Source organism: Pseudorasbora parva, chromosome 16, assembly GCF_024679245.1.
Source record: "Pseudorasbora parva isolate DD20220531a chromosome 16, ASM2467924v1, whole genome shotgun sequence".
NCBI classification, from domain to species: Eukaryota; Metazoa; Chordata; class Actinopteri; order Cypriniformes; family Gobionidae; genus Pseudorasbora; species Pseudorasbora parva.
This window is the reverse complement of record NC_090187.1, coordinates 5,885,129-5,904,193: the sequence shown is the minus strand read 5'-3', so window position 1 is coordinate 5,904,193 and position 19,065 is coordinate 5,885,129. Positions and strand designations below refer to the sequence as shown.

General features: G+C 36.5%; 2 protein-coding genes across 12 annotated transcripts in view; one reads left to right on the top strand and one right to left on the bottom strand.

The window, feature by feature from the left end:
• Positions 1 to 3,558, top strand: part of kifc3 (kinesin family member C3) — a 48,313-nt gene extending 44,755 nt beyond the window's left edge. For all 6 annotated transcript variants that reach the window (XM_067418967.1, XM_067418962.1, XM_067418965.1 and 3 more), the window contains one exon: positions 2,632 to 3,558. In XM_067418967.1, coding sequence (XP_067275068.1) covers positions 2,632 to 2,654 — 23 coding nt within the window. In that variant the 3' untranslated portion in view covers positions 2,655 to 3,558. The remainder of the gene's footprint in view (positions 1 to 2,631) is intronic.
• A 5,483-nt stretch (positions 3,559 to 9,041) lies between these two features.
• wt1b (WT1 transcription factor b) overlaps positions 9,042 to 19,065 on the bottom strand; it is a 74,202-nt gene continuing 64,178 nt past the window's right edge. For 5 of the 6 annotated variants that reach the window (XM_067419309.1, XM_067419306.1, XM_067419307.1 and 2 more), the window contains 6 exons: positions 16,977 to 17,057; positions 15,631 to 15,739; positions 13,685 to 13,829; positions 11,411 to 11,500; positions 9,707 to 9,799; positions 9,042 to 9,606 (listed from right to left, as the gene is read on the bottom strand). In XM_067419309.1, coding sequence (XP_067275410.1) covers positions 9,485 to 9,606; positions 9,707 to 9,799; positions 11,411 to 11,500; positions 13,685 to 13,829; positions 15,631 to 15,739; positions 16,977 to 17,057 — 640 coding nt within the window. In that variant the 3' untranslated portion in view covers positions 9,042 to 9,484. The remainder of the gene's footprint in view (positions 9,607 to 9,706; positions 9,800 to 11,410; positions 11,501 to 13,684; positions 13,830 to 15,630; positions 15,740 to 16,976; positions 17,058 to 19,065) is intronic. The other variant, XM_067419311.1, reaches the window with a different exon arrangement.

Here is a 19,065-nt window from a genome sequence, read left to right as displayed (position 1 = left end):
ATTCATGTGCATTTCATTTATACAATGAAACATTTGATTTATTTTATTTCTGTATTCAAATGTATTCCTGTGCCTGAATATTGTTAGATCTATCTGAAAACCTTAAAGCGCTCGTTATTTCATTTTTATTTTATTGTATTAAGATATTGAATGTTTTTTATGTCTTTTTTGTAATTTCAAGCTTACTTGCGCTGTGTAAACTCAAAAATGATAAATTTAATAAAACAAATATATGGAAGCTTGTTTCTGCCACAGATCTCACATTTCTGACTTTTCTCAATTGTGTGATATAAAGCTGCAGTTGTGAGTTATAAAGTCAGAATTGCAAGAAACTCATTTTTAAATCATATTTTACAACTTTACAGCTCGTAATTCTGAGATTAAAGTTGCAGTTATCTTTTAAAAATGTTTATTTTGTGGCAAGAAAAAGCTTCCATACAAATACACAGAGTGAGCAAACATTTAGGTGAGAATAATGTGGGAATTCTTTTTAATTACATTTGAGTCATCTAAGGAGGAAATCCAAAATGAAATCCAAGCCCTGATTTACATTTTCCAGATTTGTGTATGTATAACGGAGGCCAGCTAGTAGTAAACCTTACTCCTCTGATCTCAAGAGACGCTCCAGCGACTGACGTTAGCGGTTGCAGCCTTTAGCCTCGTTGTTAGAGCGTCCGACTCTCATGTCAGCGACCCGGGTTTGAGTCCCGCTTGGAGCGGGCGGTTTGAACAGGAGGGGTTCGTTGTGTTCACTATAATGTTTTTTCATACAGCAGGAAATAGAAGAGAACAGAGATGAGAGATTTCTTAAAGGGGGGGTGAAACACTCAGTTTCAGTCAATCTCACGTCAATCTTGAGTACCTATAGAGTAGTATTGCATCCTTCATATCTCCGAAATCTCTTTAGTTTTATCATATTTATAAAAGAAATATGGGCTGTACCGAGTCTTTCCGGAAAAAACCGAGCGCCTGGAGGCGTATCGTGTGGGCGGAGCTAAAGAATGACGAGCGCAAAGCGGTGACGTCCTCAAGCGTGGAGATCGCTATCTCAGCTAATACAGATAATGATCCACAATCAAATCTGAGGCTGAAATAAATTGAACAGGAGAAACGGCAACATCAGGATGTCCGTCTCTGTGGTATGTACTGTATTTGGGGGCCTTTGTGTGTCTTTACTCGCATTTTATGAGGACATGATTTGGTTTATGGACTATTGTATGTGACTAACGTTAGACCTTAGAGGTAGCAAGCAAAACGGTTTTGCACGTCAGAGTCAGAATAGTGTAAGGTTATACAGAACAACAATGGAGTAACCGTTAGCGCATTTGAATGACGCACGCGATCGTATCGTTTACTGATGTTTACTCATGCGACGGTAGCCAATAGCAGAGACATTTGAAGTTGATTTACTCACCGGCTGCTTCCAAGGACCGAACCTTTATCGCTGGGACCGCTCTGTCAAAAACACACTTCTTTGGTATGATTTGGTGAAGTCCTGTGACAGCAGTGACCGTGGAAATCGACTTTGCGACGCGACTGAAGCGATGCCTTGAAGCTTCCCGTCATTTCTGCGTTCAAATTGGTTCAAATGCAGCGCTGTCTTCCCGGAATGCTGTGCTGAAGCGTTGAAGTCGCTCAACGTCACCCATAGGAATAAAGTGGAGCGCGGCGCGTCATATGTGTTCACGGACGAGTGGATCTGCACCTGAGAGACTGCTGTTTACGGCGTGCATTTCCTCTCTCTCCCTCTAGTTACGCGCACGCGCGCACCCTACCGGGAGAAGAGCCCGTACAGCCCATACAAGGACCTTCCGATCTATTTAACGTCAAGTAGACCCATACTCGAAAAAAACTCGCCGAAACTTGTGAGAAACCGGAAGGAGTATTTTTAACACAGAAATACTCCATCAAACGTCCAACATTAGTTTTTGAAACTTTGTCTATGTTTAGGATGGGAATCCAAGTCTTTAAAGGTGTAAAAAGCTCAGTATGCATGAAACAGCATTTCACCCCCCCCCCCCCCCCCCCTTAAGCAAAATAGTCATGAGCAAAACCAAGTTAGCTTTTTCCTGCCACTTGACCAAAAACGTTCTTATTGGTTGGCCAGTTTTCTTTGCAGCGTGATGGAAAAGAGATTGGGCAAAAGAAAACTGTTACAATGACCGCATGCAAATGTTTTTGTCAGTCTGAACCCTAAAATGAAAATGCTGTCATTAATTACTCACCACTCATTTTTGGCTGAACTATCCCTTTAACAGCTATGCATTCAAAGGTTTATCACTGAATATTCCACTCTATCTGAACACCTTTAATGAATACCTTTTACTCAATGCTCAACATTTCTCTGTAAAGACTTCAGCAACGCTGCCTTTAAAATTTGACCAAAAGGTGGTGTACCTTACTAGGTTTCGCAACGGAGCGAGTGTTTCTCCAAAATGAGTAACAAAACACAATCTCGCCGTTGTCTGAACCGTAAGAGCTTTATAGTCCTCAAAATATGGTAAAAATAGTGTGCAGAAGTTGTAATGGAAGATGATTCTTCTGTTGTGTGGTTTCCATTACAACAGTGTGCTGTATAAGCCCTGTCTTTCCTGGACTGGAAAAAATCATTCATTTATTCTTTGTTCATAGGACGAATGAAGATGACTGCGTGAGGAGCCGCTGAGAGCTGCCGTCCAGCCGCCAAACCTCTCGACCAATCAGCTCCTTTCTTGAATGAACCAATGAAAGGACTGCTTTTCCTTTTAACTGGCGAATCAGGGTTCATGTTGGGACCTGACTGACGGTCCTTTTGATTGGAACGTCTGATGTAATTTTATGACGACGATACATGGTTAAAAACGACGACCACCCCGGCTGACCTCTCGACAACACCTGCTGCCTCAAGACGAGAAGACCCTTCCGTTACGGCAAAGTGTTTCTGGGCAATAATGCACTTTATTCTAGTCTAGGCTGTTATTTGTAATGTTACGCAAATGCGATTGATTTCTAGGAGCTTGAATGTACGTGTATGTATATATTCATTTGTCTGAGCAAGATTTTAATTTTGATTCCTTGATCTTGAAGAGATCTTGCTTCTTCTTTTCTTCATCTTTTTTTTCCCTGCAAGAACAAGTCAAACTTTCACAGCTGATGAGCTTTGAACAATTCTGTGTTTAATAGTGGCAATAAGAAATAATGCAAATGCAAACTTTGGTAGCATTTTGTCTGTTTGTATATAGAAACTTGAAGGCCGTTGAAAGCCCAGACTGTCTTCCTGATCTATGCATGTGTTCAGTCTTCAGAGCGGGCGCTCCTTCATTTTAGGACAATCATTAGCCGTTTTTGTGCAGTGAAGTCAAACCATGGCGGTATACAGTGTTTGCTGAACAGGACGAGGATTAGATTTGTACATGGGATGAGACTCCACACTGAACGAACAGAACGTCCTCGGTTACGGCCTTCAGCTCTGTCTGAGGTCCTGCTTGCTTCTATTCACATTGGTGTATGTTTGTATGCAGTTTTGTTTTTGTACACTGTTTTTAATAAATGCTCCAAACCAGTTTTGGGGAGAAATTATTCCTTTTGTTGCATTTTTTTTTTTCATTTATAGAAATTAGCCCTGTTTAAGATTCCATATGACCTCTTATATCAGCACGTTGGGCACATCGTTGTGGTTTATGATATGTCTTTCTTTGTTACAATCATTTCTTTTTTATATATATATTAGGACTGGGCAAGTTAACGCATTAATTAATTAACGCCGACAATTATTTTATCGCGCATTAATGTAGTTATTTATTATTATATTGAAAGGCCGTTGCTCACTGCCTCTGAATACACACACAGACAAGCATTGGTCACAGGAGAACACAGTGCTGTCTGTAGCCTAAGCCAAGGGCTTGACATTCTTTGCCTGGGACAAATGAAATATTAAAATAACCAGAAACGCGAGAATGAATCTGATTTTTTTGTTGTTTTTATTATATTCAATGTAAACAGCGATTGATGAGTGTATCTCTGCCTCTGGTATATGGAGCCAGAATGGTGACTTTAAAATTTGGCATCACAAATTAAAATTGTCACTGAAAACAAAAGCAGAACTGAAAAAGGAAACATTGGCATTGAAACATTTACATTGAAAACAGTTGTATTGGCACTGAAAAAATAAAATAATTAAAATCTTATTCTTTTATTGTATTGGGATTTATTAGTTTTTTTCAATGACAATCTTCAGATTTTTTCTTCGTGTCACTCTTTTTCAGTGACAGTGTTTTTTTTACAATGTCAGTTTTTTTTCAATGTCACTGATTTTCAGTTTCAACTTTCTGTCACCGTTTTGGCGTGGAGAGGGGCGGGGTCTGAGGGGAGGAGTAAGTAGAGCGTAGTTTGCATATCATTTGCATATAGGTAGACTGAAGCAGTAGGCCGAGCGTCACTTTACTGCAACCCGTCGTCAGCTCTGAAGCCTCTGGCATGACAAATATCCAGTTTACCGGGAACTTCCAAGCCGCATGTAAGTCTGTTTTTTTTTATCTGCCATTTACATGTGTATTCACGTGCAACCTGGCCGGTTTGCTTAACTTTTAACGGCCGTTATGCAGTTTTTTTTTCCGACGTCGACTGGAACATCAGCAATATAAACTCACAGAAGAAACCTACTGGGGTAAAACTGAGTTTTTGTAATTGTTGAGATTTATGATTTATGATATTGTTAATAACACAAGTCGACTTTGCAATCGTGAATTGTGTAGCATGAATGGTGTAGCCTAGTTCAATAAACAAGTATCAATAAACAAGTAGCCTAATTAATATTAAGTTACTTAAATTTTAGATCCAAACTACCTTTTTTGTTCCATTTCACCCATGATTTCACCGACGAAAAGAGTTCCAAAAGAAAGCAACACTCAGCACGGTTGTTGTTACTAGCATAGAGGGGTTATTAGCCTAAATGATTCAGCGTGGGAACAAACTAAATTTGAAATAAGGAAATTTGCAATATCGTATGGAAAAGCCATCAAAAAAAAGAAAAAAGAAAATGAAAACAAAATAATTAATGAAATAATATCCCTCACTTGTAGAAATAACCAAAATATGTCAAACACTGAAATATTAAAGCTTGATACATTGCAGAATGAGCTGGATAATATTTATGAAGAGAAAGCTAGGGGTGCTTTTGTTAGGTCTAGACAAAAATGGATGGAAGCAGGAGAAAAAAACACTAAATATTTTTTTGGTTTAGAAAAAAGAAATAGAGAAATAAATTCTGTAAACAAATTAATAATAAATGGACTTGTTAATGATAATCTCAAGGATATTTCTTGTTTTGTTAGTCAATTTTATAGCAAATTGTACAGTTCAAATAATCAACTAAATGATGCAGATTTTTTTCTTAATAATTTATCAAGCAGTATTAATAAGATTTCGTCAGATTATAAAAATTCATGTGATAAGGAATTAAATATTGAGGAAATCACACATTGTATAAATAGTCTTAAAGAAAATAAGTCTCCTGGAAATGATGGCTTGACAGGGGAGTTTTACAAAACCTTTTGTAATGACCTGTCACCCTTTTTACTTGCAGTATTTAATGAAGCAGTTGATTTGGGAGAAATGCCCGCATCACTAAAACAAGGGGTAATTACACTTATACCCAAGCCTAACAAAGATAAACTGTATTTAGAAAATTGGAGACCAATTAGTTTGTTAAATAATGATACTAAAATATTTTCGTTAATATTTGCAAAAAGACTCAAGAAAAATTTAAATACAATAATTGATGAAGAACAGTCAGGTTTTCTTAAAGGCCGTTATATTGGAAATAATATTAGGTTAATTTTGGATTTAATTGATTATAGACACTTTGTCTCAGATGATTCTTTTATATTATTTATTGATTTCTATAAAGCGTTTGACACCATTGAACATTCTTTTATGTTCAAAGTTATTGATTGCTTTGGTTTTGGTCATTTTTTTCAAAAAGCAATTCGTACACTTTATAAAGGTTCAAATAGTTCAGTCAAATTATCTCACGGTACCTGTCCGAGATTTGATATGGGGCGTGGGATTAGACAAGGATGTCCTATATCACCTTTTCTCTTCATATTGGTTACTCAGGTCATGGCTGTTCATATCAAAAAAGCTAATTTTCAAGGAATTTCAGTGTTTGGAAAAGAGATTAAACTTAGCCAATTAGCAGATGATACCACAATTTTTGTCAAAAATAGTGATGAATTGGAAGAAGTTATTAAATGTATTGGAACATTTTCTGAAATTTCTGGATTAAAAATGAATAAAAATAAGTCCACTTTATTCTCTCTTAAAGACTGTACATTGAAAGAAATTTGTGGTATACCAATTAAAGATAATATCACATACCTTGGGATAATGGTATGTAAAGATTTGAATCAAAGAAGCAGGTTAAATTTTGAGCCTATTATAGAGAAAATTAAAAACAGATTTAATATGTGGCTTATGAGAGATCTGTCCCTAAATGGACGTATTCTACTTTCAAAAGCTGAAGGAATTTCAAGGTCTGTTTATATATCTATGTCAGCAGATGTTCCAAATAATGTTGTTAGGGAATTAGATAAGGTTCTTTATGATTTCATTTGGAGGAAAAAAATACACTATTTACGGAAAGATATTCTAAATAATAATAGAGACTTTGGTGGCCTTGAAGTTTTAAATTTTACAGATCTTAATAATGTGTTTAAGATAAAATGGTTAATAGAATTTATTAAAAATAAAGATAGTATATGGAATGTTTTCCCAAATTACATATTTAACTCTGTGGGTGGCATTAATTTCCTTTTAAAATGTAACTTTTCGGTAGAAAAAATCCCAGTTAAACTGGCAAACTTTCATAAGCAGGCACTGCTGGCTTGGCAATTAATATATAAACATAATTTTTCACCGCATCGATACTTTATATGGAATAACAAAGATATCTTGTACAAAAAAAAGTCAATCTTTAATAAGACTTGGTATGACAATGGAATTCTTACTGTTAGTCAGTTACTTAATGAACAAGGTTTACTTTTAACATATTCTGAATTTCTCAATAAATTTATGATTCCTGTGAAGCCAAAAGAATATGCTATTATCTTTGATGCAATCCCGGGCAGAGTTGTATCACTATTACGAAACCCTGGATTTTCTCCTATAAACGTTGATTTTCAAAACTGTTTTTCTAGTGATACAATATTTATTGGGGATATTAACATAATAATAGATAAATGCAGTAACAAATATATTAGAAATATTTTAAAAACAAATTATTTGCCTTGTTCAACAGTGTTTTGGTCTGCTAAATATGAAAATATTAATTGGAAAAGAGTATGGTTAACAGCAAACAAGTTTTTTATTAATAATAAAATTAGAGAGGTATCTTATAAAATTTTGCACAGAATTTACCCTGTCAAGGAATTACTTAAACGTTTCCATGTGGATATTGAAAACTTGTGTGAATTCTGTGGTATTGCCAAAGAATCTGTAACTCATCTTTTTTTTGATTGTATATTTTCAAAAATGTTTTGGTTTGATGTCTCTAATTTCATATCTAGATTGTTTGGAACATGTATACAAATTGATTTATATGATGTAATATTTTTCTTTGTACAAGACAATATCGATTCCAAAAGTACGATGTGCTTCCTTATACAACTTTTTATTTTACTTGGAAAATATCACATTCATGTGAAAAAATGGGCTAAAGCTAAGCCAAGCTTTGAACATTTTATAAAAGAAATTAAACAATATGGCACTACATTAGAGAAAATTAAAAACAAAAAAGCAAGAAGGACCTATGAAGCTTTTTGTTACTTTAAATTGTTGTAATTTTACCCCTGGCATGAACTACTTTAATTTAAAAAAAATATATATATACTTTGTTTTTTTGTCTGTTTGTTTTTTGTTTTATACTTGTTGTGAGCTGTAATTGCATGTATCATTTTCTGTATATATTTTTGCATGAATAAAAAAAAAAAAAAAAAAAAAAAAAAAAATGATTCAGCGATTTGAATGAATCATTTGAATAAACGACTCAATGACTCCCTCATGAAGACGATCACTCGCTGCCCCCTATTGGCGGTTATGTTTAAAAGTATGATTGCATGTTTTATTTAAAACGTCAATCTTATAAGATTATTTATTGCAGCTGTATTTTTTGCAGTTTAAATTATTTCATTTGATTGGTAACAGCCTATAGTGTCTTTACTATTATAACTGAATTTATTAATCAAATGTAAGAATTTAACATGAAAGATGATGCAAACATTTAATAAGATTTTAAAAAATGGCCTTTATAAAATTAAATAACGCCCTGGGGTGAATATCACAAATATGCCGATTTAAGTCGGCCTGTGTTAAAGCTGACAGAACACTGATGAGAATATTACTACAGAATCAATATATGTATACCACCAATTTAATTTATTTTGATTAACCATTAATGTTTAAGTTTTTACATTAATGGTTAATTTTACAAGAAATATTGTAACTGCTACTAACTTTTAACTGCTGTAAAAGCACCCTATATGTTATGGCACTTTTGTTCATTTAGCAGCACTTTTGTATTCATTATTGTCATTATTGATTTTTGCGCATACTGCGATTAATCGTGATTAAACATTTTAATCGTTGCCCAGCACTAATATATATATGAAAATATGGTGAAGTCTCTTAAGTGATTGGCTTAAGGATAATGAGCCTCGCTGACTGTAACCTCATGCAGTTTGCATATTTCTGTGATCAGCAAAAGTTCTCATTTGCATAAAACATGTTCATATAAGGACTCTTTGTACAACTTCACACATACTGTATATACATGAATAAAATTATAATTTAACACTTGTGTGAAATTATTCTATTGTTCCCTCCTAGCCTGGATGCCATCTGAACTTAGCCCCGCCCACAACATTTGAGGGCGTAAGTATTAATATTCTAAAACAGTAAAAATATTCAGACTAAAATCTGAGTATGACGATGTCAGGTTAGTTCTCTCCGAATGAAAACACAGACTAAGACATCCTGAAAATTTTGTTTAATGTAGTTTATTATTTTAAAAAAAACTTTTTTTAAGAAAAACTGCTGTCACTTGACAAATAATATATACAAAAGCATGACAGTGCGTGTGATTTTTACACCAGGCATGTCTCAATCATCGACAATTTATTTTCCAAATTGAGGAATTCATTCAAGTTGACCATCTTACCATTTTAAAATACAATATACCCAGTGCAATCAACTGTCCATATATGTAAAGAAAAAAAATATTTACAAAATGAGATGATCCAAAACATTTCCAGACACAAATCACAGTGTTCCCATGTCAAATAAAATATGGCAAAACTCCAATATAAGTGCGTATTTGTATGCGTTCAGTAACGTTTGCTTTGATAATGCAGTACAGTTGCATTTCACGCTGCCAGATCAACGCTGTAGTTGTGTGTCTATATACTGTGTGTGTGTGTGTGTGTGTGTGTGTGTGTGTGTGTACAGTGTCTCAAAAAGCAGACTGTAGTTTGTTCATGTTTCTCTGATGCATACTGTGATGCCTGACCAGCTCATCTGAGCGGGCGAACTTCTTCTGACAGCTGGGCCAGCGGCACGTAAACGGCTTCTCGCCTGAGAGAGAACAGACAGGAACACTTTAGTCAATTCATATGAATTCATATGAAACCAATAAATCAAATGTTTTTTGAGAAGTTAAAAAAGGCGTACGCACTTGTTTTACCTGTATGAGTCCGAGTGTGGGTCTTAAGGTGGTCTGAGCGTGAAAACTTTCTTTGACATGTCTCGCACTGAAAGGGTTTGACGCCTACAGGACCAGAGAGAGACAGACAGCTGCGGTGGGCTTCAGATACTTTATGGAAGTCATGGATTAATGGTGGGTGGGGCTATCTAATTGCTTAAGCATTTGATTGGACAAAAGTTTGGATACGCCCGTGAGTGCAAGATGAGTTTTCTGAGTGTGTTTGGAAAGACTGTGACTTTTACGTTCTAATAGTGTATGTAATGCATGTTTTAGGGGTACAGTAAAAAAGAAATGAAATAAAATATGTCATTAATTACTCACACGTTCAAACCTGTAAGACTTTTATACTTCAGAACACAAATAAAGATCTGTTTTGATGAAGACTGAATTTATGCTTTTATTCACAAATAAACATTCATTCACTCACACCAGGTAAACAGAAGCTCATGTTCGATTGATGTGCGATCACGTTTGAGCTTCAGCGAGAACCAATGAGGTTCATTCTCGTGTTACGCATCACGTTTGAGCTTCAGCGAGAACCAATGAGGTTCATTCTCGTGTTACGCATCACGTCTGAGCTTCTGCGAGAACCAATGAGGTTCATTCTCGTGTTACGCATCACGTTCGAGCTTCTGCGAGAACCAATGAGGTTCATTCTCGTGTTACGCATCACGCTTGAGCTTCGGCGAGAACCAATGAGGTTCATTCTCGTGTTACGCATCACGTCTGAGCTTCTGCGAGAACCAATGAGGTTCATTCTCGTGTTACGAATCACGTTCGAGCTTTTGCAAGAACCAATGAGGTTCATTCTCGTGTTACGCATCACGTCTGAGCTTCTGCGAGAACCAATGAGGTTCATTCTCGTGTTACGCATCACGTTCGAGCTTTTGCGAGAACCAATGAGGTTCATTCTCGTGTTACGCATCACGTCTGAGCTTCAGCGAGAACCAATGAGGTTCATTCTCATGTAACGCATCACGTCTGAGCTTCAGCGAGAACCAATGAGGTTCATTCTCATGTAACGCATCACGTCTGAGCTTCAGCGAGAACCAATGAGGTTCATTCTCATGTAACGCATCACGTCTGAGCTTCAGCGAGAACCAATGAGGTTCGTTCTCCCGTGTCAAGCAGGTTCGGTTGAGCTTCTGATCGATGTTTATATGTGAATAAAAGCCTAAAATCAATCCGTTTATCATATCAAGCGTTCAAGTCTATTTTGAACTAAACTGCTCAATCATATGGATTAGTTTTATGATCTCTTTATGAACTTTTTGAACCTTAAGTGGTAGTTGTGTAGCTGTCAACGAAGGGACAGAAAGCTCTGATTTCATCAAAAAGATCTTCATTTGTGTTCTGAAGATGAACGAAAGTCTGACGGGTTTGGAACGATATGAGGGTAATGAGTGATTAATAACAGATTTTTCATTCTTGGATGAACTTAGTAAACTTTTAAAAATAAATTTTCCGAAAGGGGGTTTCGCAATTAAGATTTTTTTTTTTTTTTTTATCTAAAGAATCTTTTGCGGAACTGATGTTCAAAGTTCTTAATGGAACCAAAGATTCCAGTAAAGAGCTTTAATTTTAGGAGTGTAGCATATAATTGACCTCAAATCTAATGGACTGAAAAACTGAAATATGTACTTCATGTGTTGGAAGGGCTGGGATGGCACTAACCTGTGTGTCTGCGCTGGTGTCTCTTGAGCTGGTCAGATCTGGAAAACCTGCGGCCGCAGCCTGTGTAGTCACACTGATAGGGCTTCTCTCCTGAACGGGACAGAGAACAGAATCGCTCCATAACTGTTCTTCTTACACTGTGTTTAGTGCAGTGGTTCTCAAACCTGCCCCCAAACCTCCCTCATCAGACACACACACCCACTTCAGGTCTTGTGCTGCATCCCAATTCGCCTACTTATACTACGTCCTAAAAGTATGTACTCTTTTTGTGAAGAAATAGTATATACTTTTGAGTGTGTAGCAGAAGAGTATGCAAATTTTGGGACATACTACTTCGCCATCTTTAACGGACTCTGTCGCTTAGTTAAATGCATCTCAACACAGTTTAACTGCGCTGTCAATCATCAGCACAGTTCAGATCCTCCACATTCAGATTAATCTCCTGCCGTATCGGAGAGAAATGTAGCCGCACCTTGATCTGCCGTTTGTTGGTCTTTAATGCAGAGACTCTCCTCGTGTGTTTGCAGTTTAAATATAATGATGCGTTTAAAAGTTAATGGCCAAACGTGTCATTACAAAAGTTCACAATGCTGCTGCAGGTGAAATATAATGTGGACAACACTGAATTAATATATTTCTGTCAGGTTAAATACTATTTAGTATGGATAGTCTGCGAATTGGGACACAGGGTTGCAGTTTCTACTGATGAGCTGATGAGTTGGATGAGGTGTGTCTGATGAAGGGAACATACAAAATGTGCAGCTGTGGGGGGTTCTCCAGGACAGGTTTGAGAACCACCGGTTTAGAGGACGAGCCTGTGGTCTCTGCAGCATCCACAAGGGGGCGCCGTTTAATTCAGCACTTTTTTATTATTTTCAAAGTGTCACAGGAAATGCTATAAGGTCACAAATCTGGACACTCCAGTCCAGATGTTTTTGAGTAATTCTGGTGATTCCTGCTCAACCGACAGGTGTTTTCATTCACCATGGCAACCTTTTTTTCCACCAAAATACGCATTCTCCAGGAGTACATTGGTATTAACACGAGTGACATCAAAAAAAGCCTCTGACACAGTTGGAGGGAGATCAAATATTTATGCACGATTGTTTTACTGTTGTATTATGGTGGAAAATATGGCTACCATGGTGATTTTCCACAATAAAAATTATTAATATCAATAATTAAATATAAATATGTTACATTAAATTTTACATAATTACTTAGATGCTTTTATCCAAAGCGACTTACAGCACAGTTTCTAATTAATTCTAATAATAAACAAGAAATTGATTGTTTTTGTGTGAATGAAAACATTAAGATCCCGTTTATTAATGTTATTAATGTATTTCACTAGCAATGAGCAATAGATGTTACAATATTTACATATATCCTTTTTTAACATTAGTTCATTAAATACAGCTGTTAATTATTAGTTCATATTAGCTCAGGTGCATTAAACAAAATATTATTATTAATAGAACTTAGATAAAAGATAGAACTTTTGATTGTAGTAATCTTTGATTGTAAGTAAATGTTGAAATTAGCAATTTTCATGTTAGTTAACAAATGCAACCCTATTGTAAGGGATCATTTTTTTCTAATATTTTCCAAAAATAAATATTTGTCCTTCAATGATTAATGTTTACAGTAAAGTAAAATGACCATGGTAATTTTCTGTTATATTATATTTATATAAAATGTCCAGCAATGCACATTTTAATGTTTATAAATTTTTGTGAGAATGAAAAATTATTATTATCTGTGTATAATAGTTTGATCTGTGTTGCAATGCTAATGGCAACACAGATGAGACAGAGTACATTCACGTTGAACCCTAAGTGGTGTGTGTGTGTGTGTGTGTGTGTGTGTGTGTCTGAGTGAGTGTGTGAGTCTGTGTGTGCACTTTCCACAGAAATCATGGTTGTGTGATCAGACTCTGTCGCTAGAATAAAGTGAGACATTCCTGAGTGCTGTAACTCAAACGTCCAGGGGCCTGATCAAATGAATTTATCTTTTTGAGCTATGAGGAAAAGCTTTTCACATCTTAGAATTTAACTCCTGCAATCAATGTCTGCCAAACTCTTATTGGACGTCTGAAAAAATTGATTTAGATATGAATTATGACTTTGTTATGCATGTTGCGTAACACTGTAAATCTCACAGGACCTGCTGCACTTTTTAAGAGAAAAAAGCAAAGATCGGTTTGGATTGTTTGTGACCCCAATCTGAAACAGGAAAATGGTGTGTTTTGTGCGGGCGGCGGATTCATCTCACCTGTGTGCTTCCTGCCGTGCATCTGCAGGTGGGACAGCTTGAAGTATCTCTTACTGCAGCCTGGGTAAGAGCACATGAACGGACGCTTCTCGCTGCTCTCGGATGATTTAATGGCGGGAGTGATGCCTGGTACTCTCCGCACATCCTGCAGGAGGAAAAAAAAACAGAATAATTGGCCATCAACCAACCCTTTTTGCCAGATCTGCTGCACTTTTGAGCCCTTGTTTGTTTTAACTTCTGCATTTCCAAACCCAGCAGGAGTTCTGCATCAGAACAAACCCTTTCATCTTGTGGCCTGTTAAATATCAGTTTATCTTTTAAAAGCCTTAATGGGAAAGCTTTAAAGTAAAGTTCTAAACATGCATACACACACTCTGGACAGTATCAATTTTCTAAAGCACAGATGATGTTCACTCATGGTAGACACACACTACAGACTGAAGCAGAGTCTGACTGTCCTCTCACATTGTCTGCCCTGTACACATTTATCCAGTTCAGTCACTAAACTCTTAAGGGTGCGAGACTGATGCATCCTTTACATGCAATCTACAATCACACCATCACCACATGCCACAAGCTGATTGGCTTCTGCTGCTCTTGCAGCCAATGAGATTGTTTGCTCAACTTAAAATAGTCTGGTTCAGTGTTCGCTGTAGGCAGGGTCCTACATCAGAGTTCCTCTGAAACTGTAGAGACTCTAAGCTTTCAAATGGTACCACAGACTTAAACAGTTAAACTTTCTTCATAAGTTGAATACTGAAGGCGGTCTGGGAGAAGCTAGATATTTTACTTTATAAAATTTTAAATATGGATATTTTCTTTACAAAACCTATCAATTCACTCCTTTATTAACCCCTTTATTAATTAACTCCTTTATTAATCAATTCACTCCTTAATTTCCCATTATTTATTGGACTTTTATAATGGATGGATGCACTTTTTTGGGCTTCAAATTTTTAGCTCCCATTCACTGCCATTATAAAGCTTGAAAAAGCCAGGATATTTTTTTATATAACTCTGATTGTAGGTGACGATTGACTTGAGGGTGAGTAAATCATGGGCCAATTTTAATTTTTGGGTGAACTAACCCTTTAACATTGCCATATTCATTAACAAGCCAAAACTTGTTTTGAAAAAGGATATTTTTCCTTCTCAGTATCCAACAGGCCTGACTAATCAAACACACACTTTTACTCTAAACTTCATGCTTGAGGTGAGGTGAGGCCTGTACGCTCACTGCCCTGGCCTTGGACTCGATGCGTGGCAGAGCTGCAGTGGGGGAGTGTGTGTGTGACTTTGAGCTGAACCTGAGTGTGTGCTGAGAGGATATTTATGCATTTGAGGAGTTAGACTTCATAAGAACTTGAATTAATAATAATCAACACTAATAACCCAATATTACACACAGTGCATATGTGCACTTCTGTTTAAATTTTGTAATATCAGCTTTTTCATCAAAGGAATACATTACATTTTAAAACATATTACAATAGAAAACGGTGGAATAATCTGTTTTCACTGTATGTTCATCAAATAAATAGAATCTGTGCAGAAGAGACATAAAAAAACCTTTTGAATGATAATGTAGTGTTTATAAAACATTATACACTTCCTAATATAAATTGTATAAACAACATATTAATAAACTATTTATTTTTCTGTAATATACACATATATACATTAAGCATTATACAATTTTTTCATTATAAGTTTTTTCCACTATAACTGTATATAATTTATATTTTCATTCATGTTTATGTATTATAATTTTAGATGTGTGTACATCATATTTAATGTTTATTATGAACAATAAATAATAATTCGGGGCACTTTATGATTGTATTATTGTGAGAAAGCAATCTGTGTGTGCACAGTTGAAATAGGTATGCGTGTGAGTTTATCTCAGTCTGTTTGAGTGTGTGTGTGTGTGTTTTGCTGTCACCCACCTGTAATCCTCTGAACACACCATGTGTGTGTATGTGATACTGAGTGCTGCAGCTGTACATCACAGGAGCGGCTCCTGAGGACGGATCGGCCTCATAACTGCCACTGTGACTGGAGAAAAATCCAAAAAAGGGACCGTTACACTCAGCAGATAAAACAACAGCGCTCACATTTATTCAGAATAAAAGATAACAGCAACTTTTCACAATTCAGACTTTAGAATTTGGAAATAAAAAGTATATAATAAAAGGACATTTATTTTTTATTCAGTGGTGGAAACAAGCTTCCACAGCATAGCACATGAACCTGAAACCAATAGGTTTCTCAGTACAGAAGATCCAGAAAGGACAGATCTGAACACGTTAATGATAGCTCTGCTATATATGAATCTGCGTTTTCTCATTAACAAAAGGATGTTGTTATAGCCAGAACTGACTGTAAAGCTGCCGTAACGGTCATAAATGATAGCGGAGGAGGAGGGGGATCTGTAGTGTGGGCAGTAACGGATGAAGAGCTCAAGACCCAAAGCCTCTTCTTTGTCCGACTCACTTCACATCTCAGACTACACAATCAGCCATTGCTGGTCCAGTCCTCCCACAGCCCATCCGTTCATCCGTTCACAAGATAAACACCCCGTTGTCATGGCAATGGGTGTAAGGAAGGTAGATACCAAATCTTTTATCTGGACAGCTGGCATAAATATTCTGTCCAGCATCCCAGTCACCTATTCCAGTGGCAGAGTTCATCTCTTTTCCTACACAGGCACACATACACTCAATCACTCAAAAACAACCCAAAATTCCCACAATGCTGTGGGACTTCCCCTCTGCCCTTCAGCCAGTCTGGTTCTCTTCATTTGAACACACACACACACACAAATGCCCCTTGAGCAGACCCAAGGTCAGACACTCTATCTGCGTTGGACTGGTTGACTGAGCAGGATTCATTCCTATCTCCTGTACCGTCACCACGGCATAACTCATGCTCCTACTTCAGACTGAGCTTTTGTTTCAAAGTGCAGTGCAGAAGAAGAGTGCAGACACCGATAGGAACAGAGCACGAGATCATGGGATGGGAAGAGAGCTCAGCAAAATGTACTCTTGTTCTCTCATTATCATGGGATGGGATGGGATGGGATGGGATGGGATGGGATGGGATGGGATGGGATGGGAAGGGAAGGGATGGGATGGGATGGGATGGGATGGAAAGGAAAGGAGAGGAGAGGAGAGGAGAGGAGAGGAGAGGAAAGGAAAGGAAAGGAAAGGAAAGGAAAGGAAAGGAAAGGAAAGGAAAGGAAAGGAAAGGAAAGGAAAGGAAAGGAATCACAGGTGTTGATATGAGTCTTTACCTCTTCACACTGGGCGTCAGTGAGCTGACAGGATTCCAGGCAACACATTCCAACTGAGACGCCATTTGGTACAGATTATCACTGTCAGGGCAGAGGAGATAAATTACATGTGACCCCACGTTCACAACTCAGCTTCTCAAGAAGCACAAAGGTTTTAAAAAAGGAAGAGACAAGTCAAAAATAGGACCAACAAAAAAAGAAAGAAAGAGAAAAACCATGTGAAAATGTTTGTTTTTGTTCCACAGACTGGTGAGACGTGCACGTCGTCAGCAGTGTGGATGTCTCTCTCCAATCACCCACTGCTGATTCATTACCACGTTTTTTAAGGAAGCAGTGAAACTGGAGGCTTGTTTGGCACTGTGGAAACTGCTAACATCATTCCGTTTCACCGCATGTTTCTCGCAGCAGCCGTATCTCAGCCAGCTCTCGCGTGGTCCTGCCTGGCACAGTAATGCTATGTGTGATGTCACACTGATTTCTGGGTATCGTGGAAAGGATTTGGGGAAAGGATATTGACTCATATGCTGTCTGTCTGCTAAAGTAGCAGTTTTTGAAGGCCAGACAGTTTCTTTGGGGTAAAGTTTAAACTACACTACACTACTACACTACTGTTTGTTTATTTATTTAATAATACATTATCTAATATGAATTGTTACACTTTATTTTAAGCTGATGTAGTTAGTATTGAGTAATAGTAATAACTACATGTACTTCCTATAGACTTACGGTTAGGGTTAGTTGCTTGTAGTTATGCATAATTTACTGTATAGTTATTACTGTATAGTATGTGTAGTAACGATTAACTGTCACCTTAAAATAGTATTATCTAATTATTTATTTATTTAATATTAATATTTATTCAATAACAATTATTAGTTATTTAATTAGTTAATCATTTCTTTATGAAAGATGATTGTCTCTTTTTTATTTATTAACTATAACACATATTAATAATATAATATATTATAATATTATATATTATAATATTATACATATAAATAATATAATATATTATAATTAATTTAACATAACATAACATAATATAATAATAAAGAGAAAATAAAGAAGTCAAAGAAAATGTGCATTATTGGTCTATGATTGGTTGCCACATTGCTTCCCAATAAATGAGCTTCCATTACAGCTCACACCAGTGTTTCAAAATGCGAGACCATTTCTAGGCCAATCATTGATGATAAGTAAGATGGAATTTCCCTTTTTACTTCCCTCTAATTTCCCTTTATAACCATGAAATGATGGTTCAAGGGGTTACAGGATGCATGTGAGTAAGATTGTTAGAGTGCATGTATTTTCTTGTGACGGCTTCCAAAGGCGCTCCGAGCTCCGAGTTTATAGTGAGAAAGGGCAGAGAACACTTTGTTCGGGTCTTATCAAAGCTGGATGCGTAATGTTGGGTTCTGTGTTCTTCCTTTTCTCTAAACAACATGAGAGCCGTATCTGAAGAATGCACGCTGGTTCCTATGTGACTGATGAGAAGCTGCATTTCTCTTTTATCTTCTTCTTTCACACCCTTCCATTAAGGAATATTTTATCCCAAAATGAATATCTTCAATAATTACTCGTCTCTAGTCATTCCATATCTGTGTGCTGTTGTATTTCAATTGGACAAGAAAGAGAAATTGTGCAGAATTTTCCTACAAATGAGAAAAGATGTGTTTAATTGATGTTACAACAGATTCCAATTCCACAAAAATATCAAGAAGCACATCTGATTTGAACATTGATAATCAGAAATGTTTCTTGAGCAGGAAATCATTATATTAGGATCATGTGCACTGAAGAGTGGAGCAATGATGCTGAAAATTCAGCACTGACATCACAGGAATAGATTACATATTAAAATATATTCAAATAGAAAGAGAACTGTAGTTTTGAGCTGTAGTGTAAAGTGTTATTTATTGATTTACTGATTAATAATCAGTTACAAACAGTGTTGGAATGACATGAGGGCAAGTAAAAAATTACAGAATCTCATTTTTTGCATACATGGCTTTCTGTCAAACGTCAGACGTCTTGTTCATTGGTTAAAAAGGCAATTTTTCACGGTTTACAAATAGTTGGAAACATTTGG